This window comes from Salmo trutta, chromosome 36, assembly GCF_901001165.1.
Source record: "Salmo trutta chromosome 36, fSalTru1.1, whole genome shotgun sequence".
Taxonomy (NCBI): Eukaryota; Metazoa; Chordata; class Actinopteri; order Salmoniformes; family Salmonidae; genus Salmo; species Salmo trutta.
In genome coordinates, this window is record NC_042992.1 from 40,737,044 (window position 1) to 40,750,254 (window position 13,211).

Sequence of the window (13,211 nt, forward strand, 5' to 3'; positions counted from 1 at the left end):
GTGGTGTAGTCAGCCTGTAATAACACTTCCCTGTGGATATTTTGTCTCATATTACCTCCTACATAAAGACAAAATCCACAGGCAACATGTAAAGTACATTCAAAAGTTTATTCAACAGTCTGATTTGTGAAGGGGCTTCTGAATGGCGCAGCGGTCTAATGCACTGCATCTCAGTGCTAGAGGCATCACTACAGACACTGGTTCAATTCCAGGCTGTATCACAAACGGCCATGATCGGGCTTAGGGTAGGCCGTCATTGTAAATAATAATTTGTTCTTAACTGACTTGCCTAGTTATATATATATTTTTTAATTGTTAATTTTCAAAGTATAGATAGGACTCTTATTCTGAAGGATTCCAAAAACCGTGACCCGGAAAGTACTTAATTATTCTTGTCTGCTTCACAGCGGTAGTACCGAGAACGTACCGGGGTGTGAAACACACATTTGCCGGCAGAACAACACCAAAAGAGCGGCAAAGTGTTTACGTTTATCGTTCGAAGAACAAACGTCAAGTAATTGTTATTATCCCGGCAACTGATGACGAGGCGAAACTCCGAACGACTGAGGTAGCATTAAAACAGTTCAGAAATAGGCGCCGTCTGTCGAGTCTCCGTGAAATATTTTCAGAGACTTGTCTTTGAAAATAAATAGATTTGTCTATTGGGAACAATTAATACTCCAACGAACATAATGGGATACGTCGTTTAGCTTGTGCGGGTTGACAACAACTGGGGCAATTTGGGAGGACCTCTGGTTAAGTGGACACCGCAAGCGGCCCGTGTCCACATCAGCGACAGAAGCCGGGGTGTCGGCTTGAGAGTCTTCGGGTGGAAAATCTCCAACACTAGAGCTACAGCGCTGAATAAATAGCGTCGTACGAACAGGAGCTGCGCCGATATTTGACCATTGGGAGCCGGGGAGTATCCGGACAGAGACCTCATGAATGGAAATCGGAACTTCAGGTATATTCTTATACCGTCTGTCAAACCCCATATTAAATTGTTACATTTGGTGTTGAAGTTTTGTAGGCTGACTAACGTTACCAGTTTAATTCCTTAAAGGATAGCATACGATCACGCCTACTATACCAATCAGATGAAATTAAATAAACTAATTCAGTCCTTTCACTGTACTGTCTGGGTTAGAAAACGAATTTGGGTGACTAGATATACTGTCGTTGGTAAGATTGTTTGCTGGTTGGTAGCCTCTGCCGGGTCCCTTTCAACCGAGGGGTCCAGCTGCGACAATCTCTCAGAGCAGTCATCTCTCATGATCTCTATGCTGCCACCTACTGATATGTAATCTCTCAGGAAAAGTGGGGGATTCGAAAGGAACCATAGAGGGCTTGCAGTTGCGTCACAAATCACCTAGCAACCCCACGCTTCGTGTTGGAAGACCAAACTCACATGCTGACTAGACAGCTCGCGCGCCATTGCACGCATACCAGACACGATCAGGACACGCAGGTTGAAATATCAAAACGAACTCTGAACCAAATATATTAATTTGGGGACCGGTCAAAAAGCAAACATTTATGGCAATTTAGTTAGCAGCAGCTTGTTATTAGCAACAGCTATCTAATTTGTCCTGGGATATAAACATTGGGTTGTTATTTTACCTGAAATGCACAAGGTCCTCTACTCCGTAATCCACAACAATTAATCTGCAGATAAAATGGTAAACCAAGTTTGTTTCTAGTAATCTCTCCTCCTTCAAGCTGCTTCTTCTTTGGACTTTATATTGTGGTTGGCAACCAACTTTAAGGTGCATTACCACCACCAACTGGACTGGAGTGTGGACCTCAATTCATCTTTAAATCACCCACGTGGTAATATGCTCCTAAAAACCAATGAGGAGATGGGAGAGGCAGCACCTCAAGCGTCACAAATAAAACCAAGTTCTATTTTAGTGCAAACACTTGTTGACGTGCGCAAGCAGTGTAGGTGAAATGATTGAATAACAGGTATTTGTATGCGACGCGAGCGGTGTGGTCAGCAAGTCAGTCTGTTGAAAGTCCTCCAATTGTCCAAATGGCTGGCTGTGTTTTGCAACCACCATGAACTTTGGGAAGATTTCCTATTATTTGGTTTTTCAAGGACCCAGAAAACAGAGGCGGGGTAGAACCTATTCAAGTAAGTAAACATCTATTTTTAAAATGATCAATTTATTATTAGCTAGCTTGCTACAGAAACTTAGTGTGCAGGCTAACTTAAATGAGCTGCTTACGTAATGTTCGCTAGCTAACTTTACATACTGTATATGTAGCTAGCTACGTGAATTAAATATCACCAGTTTACGGACGTCATATTAGTTAGTTATCTTTACGTATTTGTTGTAATTCCAAATGCATTTGTAGCTAGGTACTGTAGCTAGGTACTGTAGATAGCTAACTAACAGCCAAGGAAGAGGGTGACAGGATTAGCTACCACTTCCAGCTGTCAGAGAAGGGAGAGTAGGCTACTCTGGATATGGCAGGTAACTTTGTGGGAGAACACTATGAAACTTCTCCAGTTCCAGTCCCTAGTGAGGAAAAACTGAGGACAGAGAATTTTCAGGGATGTCTATCTTTAGTATAATGCAGCCCGTTTCTTTTGTGTTTTCTGTCTTCAGATACAGAGAGCTGTCAAACCCTTGCCTGCAGATGAAGAGGTCCCAAGAGAATAAGGGTACATCCTTGTGTACCATATGTTAGCAAATTTAGTCAACAAAAGTAGTTTAAAAGCCACACAATGTATAAACTTATTACAACTGGAGCAGACCAACCCTGCTGGGTGTGCAGGCTTCTGTTCCAGCACTAATGCACCTTATTAAATGTATCAAACATAATTAGTTAATCAAGTGAGCTACTGCTGCACTGGAGCAGAACTCTGCACACCCAGTAGACAGGGATCGGGTGGAGCGAGGTTGGTATTGACATTTCCACCCCCCCCCCACCCCCCGATATTGTTTTAGTAATAATAGCCTACTTGTTGCTAAAATGTCTACACGTTTACATATGAATTAGCTTACTTGTACACTTTGAAATGATATAAAAGTGTTGATTCTTTGAAGTGTTTAAACTTGTTTTAATTGTTAACTTAACTATTATTCAGGATGAACTAGCGCCAATGTTGATTTAATCACAGATCACAATCCAGCAATTGAGAGGTGAAGGGAATCTGTCTCTAATTTGTCTGTTCCTGTGTTGTATTCTCAAATTAATATCACCTTTCTGTTTAGTCATAAATTCTCCAATTAGTTTTATTTGATTGCCGCAATGTTTTCAGGATATCAGCCATGTGACCCCATTTTTTTTAATTGCATGCAACGCCAATGCAGCCAAAGGCCTACAGCAGTGGTTCCCAACTCTAGTCCTTGAGTACCCATCAATAGCAAGCACTTTTTTTGTAGCCCCTGACAACATACTGATCCAACTCATTGAGGGCCTGATGATTAGTTGACAAGTTGAATCAAGTGTGTTTGCTGCTACAGTAAAACTGTACTGTTGTGGGGTACTCGAGGACCAGAGTTGGGAACCACTGGCCTACAGTATGATGGCATTAAAGCAAATTTATGCATGATCTGAAAATGTGGTCAGAGGCACCTTTTGGATGATATGACGCAATGTGTAGCCTCCGGAGGTACGCAGAGGCCAACTTGAGCTCTGTACTGCATCGCCGTGCACCTCTCAAATTTTGTAACAATGTGGAGGGCTCCGTATAACTCTGCATTGACATGATTGGTTGATGGTAGGTGGGGGGCGGGAGGTCCTGTATAAACAAACTCACTTCCTTCACAACAGCTCTGCTCCACGTTCCACAAGAAGTATGAATGCCCCGACTTCTGCAGAGGCCGTATCAGCGTAAATGCTGCATGGCCAATGCAGATGTCGGATTGACCATGTAGCGCCTTTAAGCCTCATGGGCGTTTGCAATGCACCCCTTGACATTGTCCATCTGAAGCAGAAAATGGCTTAACTCACACACTGTTTACATATTGTTCAGCTATATGTTCTTAATTTAAAAACGATACCAGTAGACAATGTACAGTGAGGGGGGAAAAAGTATTTGATCCCCTGCTGATTTTGTACGTTATCCCACTGACAAAGAAATGATCAGTCTATAATTTTAATGGTAGGTTTATTTGAACAGTGAGAGACAGAGTAACAAAAAAATCCAGAAAAACGCATGTCAAAAATGTTATAAATTGATTTGCATCTTAATGAGGGAAATAAGTATGTGACCCCCTCTCAATCAGAAAGGTTTCTGGCTCCCAGGTGTCTTTTATACAGGTAACGAGCTGAGATTAGGAGCACACTCTTAAAGGGAGTGCTCCTAATCTCAGCTTGTTACCTGTATAAAAGACACCTGTCCACAGAAGCAATCAATCAATCAGATTCCAAACTCTCCACCATGGTCAAGACCAAAGAGCTCTCCAAGGATGTCAGGGACAAGATTGTAGACCTACACAAGGCTGGAATGGGCTACAAGACCATCGCCAAGCAGCTTGGTGAGAAGGTGACAACAGTTGGTGCAATTATTCGCAAATGGAAGAAACACAAAATAACTGTCAATCTCCCTCGGCCTGGGGCTCCATGCAAGATCTCACCTCGTGGAGTTGCAATTATCATGAGAACGGTGAGGAATCAGCGCAGAACTACACGGGAGGATCTCAAGGCAGCTGGGACCATAGTCACCAAGAAAACAATTGGTAACACACTATGCCGTGAAGGACTGAAATCCTGCAGCGCCCGCAAGGTCCCCCTGCTCAAGAAAGCACATATACATGCCTGCCTGAGGTTTGCCAATGAACATCTGAATGATTCAGAGGACAACTGGGTGAAAGTGTTGTGGTCAGATGAGACCAAAATGGAGCTCTTTAGCATCAACTCAACTCGCCATGTTTGGAGGAGGAGGAATGCTGCCTATGACCCCAATAACACCATCCCCACCGTCAAACATGGAGGTGGAAACATTATGCTTTGGGGGTGTTTTTCTGCTAAGGGGACAGGACAACTTCACCGCATCAAAGGGACGATGGACGGGGCCATGTACCGTCAAATCTTGGGTGAGAACCTCCTTCCCTCAGCCAGGGCATTGAAAATGGGTCGTGGATGGGTATTCCAGCATGACAATGACCCAAAACACACGGCCAAGGCAACAAAGGAGTGGCTCAAGAAGAAGCAGATTAAGGTCCTGGAGTGGCCTAGCCAGTCTCCAGACCTTAATCCCATAGAAAATCTGTGGAGGGAGCTGAAGGTTCGAGTTGCCAAACGTCAGCCTCGAAACCTTAATGACTTGGAGAAGATCTGCAAAGAGGAGTGGGACAAAATCCCTCCTGAGATGTGTGCAAACCTGGTGGCCAACTACAAGAAACGTCTGACCTCTGTGATTGCCAACAAGGGTTTTGCCACCAAGTACTAAGCCATGTTTTGCAGAGGGGTTAAATACTTATTTCCCTCATTAAGATGCAAATCAATTTATAACATTTTTGACACGCGTTTTTCTGGATTTATTTGTTATTCTGTCTCACTGTTCAAATAAACCTACCATTAAAATTATAGACTGATCATTTCTTTGTCAGTGGGCAAACGTACAAAATCAGCAGGGGATGAAATACTTTTTTTCCCTCACTGTATATGTGGCTAATCATTCTACTAGACTTTGTACGCCATGTACTGATATTACATTTTTGGTTAAAAAAAAATTCCAACCCTTGTAATCTAGGTGGTGAAATGTCTGAAAGCAGGAGATAAGATCCTTAGCTTAAAACATACACACAATTTCTACTACCAAGTTCAATGCCAGATACTTTTCTCCAAGAAGATTTGAGTGGCACTTAGAGGTGATAACTACAACAATTACATTGTCAATGCTAAATGTGTTTTATGGGGCTAGGCAAAGCAGAGATGACAATGATATTCTTTCACCCATACAATAATATTCGCTATAATTAAAGTACAGTATGTTTACAATATCATAAACGATAGCCTTTTACATGTTCCAAATGATATTTTAGATATTCATACGGTTTAAGGGGGCACTTTTGTCCTGACGACAAGGTAAAGGTGCTCTACTTCAATGGCACTACCAACTCATTCAGATTGACCAAAGGACAGCATATAACAACCATCTCGTATAATTGGAGGGATGTCTCCTTTCATATCTAGAAAAGGACAAAGTAGTAGAAACTGATGCTGCTGTAGCACTGCACATCTTCACAGTGGGAATCCAGTCGACATGGGTGTCTTGATAAAGGTTAGCTGCTGAACCTACAGTAGTACATAAACAAATGAAAAGCACACCTGATGCTAGAATATCACAACTTCAGGCCAACTATAATGTCAGTGCAATTGTTTGATTGTGTTTTTAATTCATTCAGGTGTTTTAGAGTCCATATATAAAGATTCTATATTTTTATTTAACTAGGCAAGTCAATTAAGAACACATTCTTATTTACAATGACGGCCTACCAAAAGGGAAAAGGACTCCTGCGGGTACGGGGCTGGGATTAAAAAATAAAATATAGGACAAAACACACATCACGACAAGACAGACCACACAACACTACATAAAGATCGACCTAAGACGACAACATAGCAAGGCAGCAACACAACATGGTAGCAGCACAAAACATGGTACAAACATTATTGGGCACTGACAACAGTACAAATGGCAAGAAAGTAGAATATATTGTTGGGCTTGAACAACCAATAGTCAACACAGCAGGTTTCCCATCCCATTGAGGCCTTTGTCCTATGCTATAATGTCCATACATTTTCCATCTTATGAATAAAGTTCAAAAAATTACCATATGAATATATGATAACCACAATTATTCTGGGACAATAGTGTCCTCCAGGCTATACAGACGTCATATTGTACAATTTGTGTTTCCCCTTTTCATGGCTATGTCTAGAAGGGATCCAGCTTTTGTAAAATTAACGTCATATTTGACACTTCGTAGCAGATTAGGAGAATTTAGGCAGCAGGTTAGGAGAAAAAGTTTAGGAAAAGGGTTATGTTTAGCTAAAATGCAAAAACAATTTTGACAAAAGCTGGATCCCTTTTAGCTTGGACCCCTTTTTTCATAGGCCTAGGTTACATGATTGCATTCAAGACAGTCATTTTTTAAAATATTTTTATTTCACCTTTATCTAATCAGGTAGGCAAGTTTAGAACAACTTCTCATTTACAACTGCGACCTGGCCAAGATGAAGCAAAGCAGTGCGACCAAAAACAACAACACAGAGTTACACATAAACAAACGTACAGTCAATAACACAATAAAAAAGAAAAATCTATGTACAGTGTGTGCAAATGTAGGGAGGTAGGCAATAAATAGGCCATAGAGGTGAAATAATTACAATTTAGCATTAATACTGGAGTGATAGATGTGCAGATGATGTGCAAGTAGAGATACTGGGGTGCAAAGAAGCAAGAGGGTATGTAATAATATGGGGATGAGGTAGTTTTTTTTTTTTTATAAAAAAAAAAAAATATATATATATATATATATATGACAATTACAGCAATACTGAATGAACACTTAACTTAATATAATACATCAATACAATCAATTTAGCCTCAAATAAATAATGAAACATGTTCAATTTGGTTGAAATAATGCAAAAACAAAGTGTTGGAGAAGAATGTAAAAGTGCAATATGTGCCATGTAAGAAAGCTAACGTTTAAGTGCCTTGCTCAGAACATGAGAACATATGAAAGCTGGTGGTTCCTTTTAACGAGTCTTCAATATTCCCAGGTAAGAAGTTTTAGGTTGTAGTTATTATAGGAATTATAGGACTATTTCTCTCTATACGATTTGTATTTCATTTACCTTTGACTATTGGATGTTCTTATAGGCACTTTAGTATTGCCAGTGTAACAGTATAGCTTCCGTCCCTCTCCTCGCTCCTACCTGGGCTCGAACCAGAAACACATCGACAACAGCCACCCTCGAAGCAGCGTTACCCATGCAGAGCAAGGGGAACAACTACTCCAAGTCTCGAGTGACGTTTGAAACACTATTAGCGCGCACCCCGCTAACTAGCTAGCCATTTCACATCGGTTACACCAGCCTAATCTCGGGAGTTGATAGGCTTGAAGTCATAAACAGCGCAATGCATTGCGAAGAGCTGCTGGCAAAACGCACGAAAGTGCTGTTTGAATGAACGCTTACGAGCCTGCTGGTGCCTACCACCGCTCAGTCAGACTGCTCTATCAAATCATGGACTTAATTGTAACATAATAAACACACAGAAATACGGGCCTTAGGTCATTAATATGGACAAATCCGGAAACTATCATCTTGAAAAACAAAACATTTTTTCTTTCAGTGAAATACGGAACTGTTCCGTATTTTATCTAACGGGTGGCATCCCTAAGTCTAAATATTCCTGTTACATTGCACAACCTTCAATGTTATGTCATAATTACGTAAAATTCTGGCAAATTAGTTCGCAACGAGCCAGGCGACCCAAACTGTTGCATATACCCTGACTCTGCGTGCAATGAACGCAAGAGAAGTGACACAATTTCATGTTAGCAGGCAAAATTAACTAAATATGCAGATTTAAAAATATATACTTGTGTATTGAATTTAAAGAAAGGCATTGATGTTTATGGTTAGGTACATTGGTGCAACGACAGGGCTTTTTTCGCAAATGCGCTTGTTAAATCATCACTCGTTTGTCGAAGTAGGCTGTGATTCGATGAGAAATTAACAGGCACCGCATCGATTATATGCGACACAGGACACGTTAGATAACTACACATGGTTGATGATATTACTAGTTTAACTAGTGATTATGTTAAGATTGATCATTTTTATAAGATAAGTTTAATGCTAGCTAGCAACTTACCTTGGCTTCTTGCTGCCCTCGCGTAACAGGTAGTCAGCCTGCCACGCAGGCTCCTCGTGGAGTGCAATGTAAGGCAGGTGGTTAGAGCGTTGGACTAGTAACCGGAAGGTTGCAAAAACTAATCCCCCTTAACCTCTACGGGCCACGGGGGCAGTATTGAGAATTTTGAAAAAAATATGTGGCAATTTTTAACTGCCTCCTACACCAACTCAGAAGCTAGGATATGCATATTATTAACACATTCGGATAGAAAACACTCTGAATTTTCTAAAACAGTTTGAATGGTGTCTGTAAGTATAACAAAACTCATATTGCAGGCAAAAACCTGTGAAAAATAGATTAAAAAAAATGAGAATTTTGTGACTGTACTATTTAGTGTCATTGTTTTAAAGATACCACAGTGAGAAAGGATTCAGTTCGCAACTCCTACTGCTTCCACTAGATGTCAACGATCTTTAGAAAGTTGTTGGAAGCATCTGTGATGAATACAGACCGAATAAGAAAGCTTACAAGTTGACACGTCATCACTTCATTTTTTGCGCCTGCGCATGAATCTGAGAAGAGTGCCTTTGTCATTATCGTTTATTCTAGACACTTGATAGGTTGTGTGAAAATATTACTGATGTTTACTGATGTTTCACGTTAAAAATGGACCAAAAGATTAATGATGAACAACGTTTGACATGTTTAAACAAACGTAAATAGATTATTTACTAGGTTTTCTTTAGCTTTTTGACGTGACTTTACACTGCCCACCTCATTTTGTGGGAGCCTACTGAACGCTAACTATTTGGACATAAATTATGAACTTTGTCAAAAGAAACCACATTTGTTCTGGACCTGGGATCTCTGGCAGCGCCTTCTGATGGAGATAATCAAAGGTAAGGGGATATTTAGAATGTTATTATCGATATTAGATGATGCTAATGCTAACGGTATAGCTTAGCTTAGCTTAGCATATAGCTTATTGTTGTTAGCATAGTACCCAGTTTATGCAAAATGTGATTTCCCAGTAAAGTTATTTTGAGATCTGGCCATTCGGTAGCAATTACGAGATGATAATATATTATTCTTTGAATGACAATATTATAATTTACCAATGTTTTCGAATAGTAATTCCGTGATTTGTAATGCTGGATTCACTGGGTGCATTCGAGCCGAAAAAAATTCTGAATTTCACCGCGACTGTAAATGCTGTTTTTGGATATAAATATGAACTTGATGGAACTAAAAATGCATGTATTGTATAACATAATGTCCTATGAGTGTCATCTGATGCAGATTGTCAAAGGTAAGTGCATAATTCTAGCTAGTTTTCTGTCTGTTGATGCCCTTCTTTGAATTGGCTAAACATTACACGCAGCTATTGTCAATGTACTCTCCTCACATAACCTAACTTTATGCATTCTCCGTAATGCCTCTGAAAATCGGACAGCGTGGTTAGATTTAGGAGATATATCTTTCAAATGGAGGAAAATAGTTGATTATTTGATTTTTTGAAATGATTACTCTTGCAGTTTTGAATTCCCCGCCATGGTCACATGACAATGAATCCCAATACCGGGATAAGATCGGGATAAGATCCTCAACAGGTAAGGCAGTTAACCCCCGTTCCTAGGCCGTCATTGAAAATAAGAATGTGTTCTTAATCTGACTTGCCTAGTTAAATAAAGGTGTAAAAAATTTTTTTTACAAATCGGCAAATCAGTGGCCAAAAATACCAATTACCAATTTGTTATGAAAACTTGAAATCGGCCCCAATTAATCGGCCATTCCGATTAATCGGTCGACCTCTAATCCAGAGTAGTGATCGATTATTGATCTGTTGTCAGTAGAGTAGGCCTGGGCTATCGTCGCAGTGAAGATTTTGCTAATTTCTCCAGTTATATAAAGTGTAGTAGAATTGCATGAAATGTTTATCAAAGGACACATTTTTCCTGTGCAAAGGAAACATCTCTGATATAGCATATAAATCTATGCCACTATGTGCTTATTAATAGCCTAAATTATCAAAATCAAATTTACTCATAACATTTGGAATAGTAGGCTTAGATTTGTCTGTAAATGTGATGGAGGCATGCAATCCTTTTGTTATAAAGGTGAATTTTTATGCTGAGAAATAACTTTCCCAAAACTTAACTCACGTGACACATTCTAATTGCTTGACTACAAGTGTCTACAGTAGCTAGCTAATTTTGGCTAACTTAGTGTTGTTGTTAACACTTGTTTAGCATAAAAGCTAAACTAAATCCAAAATCGATCAGACTTGACTTACCAGTGATGAAATTATCGTAGCAGACCCGCTACTGACAGCTGTCTGGTTTCAAAAAGGTTTCTTCGCTTTTGACAGTTATTGAGTCAGCGCTTCTAGTGATAAGACTCCTTGAAAACCCCCACTTCTCCTTATATGGTTCTTTTCACACCCCCACTTTTCCTGAGAGATGCACTGCACTAAGAGATGACATATCAGTAGGTGGCAGCATAGAGACCTGAGGGATGACTGCTCTGAGAGATGACATTGCAGCTGGACCCTATTGCGTCAACCGGATGTTCAGGTTTTCAGGGGAAATGGAAAGAGAGCCTGTGACGTGACTTCCGCTTTTGGACATAAACAAGATGACACTCCATCTTAACTCCTCCACATTTACTCGATTGGTTGAACAGTGTAGTAGAAAACCTCCTAAGACAGCTTTTTTGTTAGTTTTTTTCCCTCTTCTCGTCAAGACCAGTACACTGAACATGCCCTCCAAGAGCCACCCATGGCTGCACCCCTGCCCAGCCATGAAAAATCCAGGAATTTATTTAAATTGAATGATTTCCTTATATGAACTGTAACTCAGTAAATTATTTGAAATTGTTTTTTTAAGTATAGTTTCAGGGTTTTCATTTACGCCTGCTATGTTAGCTTAGCCGGTTGGTAAACGCCATGTGCACACCAGTCTCACTCGTTTTGCAGACGGTTGTCATAGGCAGGTGGAATGCCCATCAGGTGTGCCTCATCATCTGGAGCCCGTGAGAGACTGGCTGGCTGTGTGTGTGGTTGGCTGTTTGGAGGTTGCCTGCCTGCCTTCCACACCATCTGGTGTCAGAAGTTATTGAATGGTGCTCACTGTAGCCTCGCCCAATAATCAGATCAGCCACAAAGGCAGTTAACTATAACCTATGGGCAGCTGCTTTGAGAGTAATGGTTGTTGGCATACTTTTGAGCTGTTAACATTGAAACCAACCATGATTGGAGATGGATATGATTTGTGCTGTCTGCTTTCTTAGCACTCATTCAACACAGTCTGGTGGGTCGGCATGTTTTCCGAAGAACAGGATGACTGCTTACAAGACTATGGGAATCAAGAGGCCATGTCATTAGGTTATTAGGGTCCACCTTATTCTATCAGTTTAACATCAAATCTTAAAGCTGCAACGTTTTGGGCGACCTGACCAAATTCACATAGAAATGTGAGTTATAGTGCTGTCGTTCTCATCGAAAGCAAGTCTAAGAAGCGGTAGATCTGTTCTATGTGTGCTATTTTTATACTTCCCATTCTTAAGTTAAATTTTTATGTATTTTTATTTACACCTTCAAAAAGCTGAAAATACAGTATTTTTGGTTATGGAAAATATATTTCACAAATGTATTTCTCTACACTGTAATTGCTTGTCTTGTAACAACTGAATTAGGCTATTAGAATTTTAGCAACCATGAAATGGTGGAGCGATATCTGCATAGTTCAGCTTTAATATGTATTTGGTGTCTTAAATGAGGCCTGGTAGATAAATTATGAATAGGTAAATAAAATTGCCTAGTTCCTCCAAAGGACACTCTGTGCTGTGTTTTTAGGGGAAAAAAAGGATACATTTTGCACACACCAAATGACGTGTGTTAATGTGGCTTGAGAGAGGAGCCAAAGGTAGGATACAGCTGCCGATAGCTCTTGATCATGACTCTCAGTTCCATTACTTTACACGTAAGAGCCATTGGACAAAGGCGTCTTCTGTACAAGGGAGTTTTGTTAAGAGGCCTGACGCTCGGTCTGAACATTAACACGCATTGCTTGTGGTACGGTTTTGGATGCTTAAGGACCTTTTATATCAGCAAGAATAAAATGGCATAAAGGTTAACTTGATATACACCTTTCTAGGATTAGTGTTCCCACAGGGCCAAATCTCCATGTTACAGCAAGGGTGTATGGAAGACCTAGGGACCACCTGTGCTAATTAGCTATCTAGCATGCTTTGAACACCTGTGGCCGCCAGAAGGTGTCACTGAAAAATACTGTTGGCTGCAACTGTGATAAAGCTGGTTAAACATTTGTGAAATTATTTTGATGTGATATGAAAGTAAGCGGCTTTATGTTTCTAGAATCGTATT

At 40.3% G+C, this 13,211-nt stretch overlaps 1 protein-coding gene across 3 annotated transcripts in view; it reads left to right on the top strand.

The window, feature by feature from the left end:
• The first annotated feature begins 391 nt into the window (after nucleotides 1-391).
• LOC115176106 (protein argonaute-3) overlaps nucleotides 392-13,211 on the top strand; it is a 39,886-nt gene continuing 27,066 nt past the window's right edge. For all 3 annotated transcript variants that reach the window (XM_029735919.1, XM_029735920.1, XM_029735921.1), the window contains exon 1: nucleotides 392-964. In XM_029735919.1, the coding sequence (XP_029591779.1) occupies nucleotides 946-964 (19 nt within the window). In that variant the 5' untranslated portion in view covers nucleotides 392-945. The remainder of the gene's footprint in view (nucleotides 965-13,211) is intronic.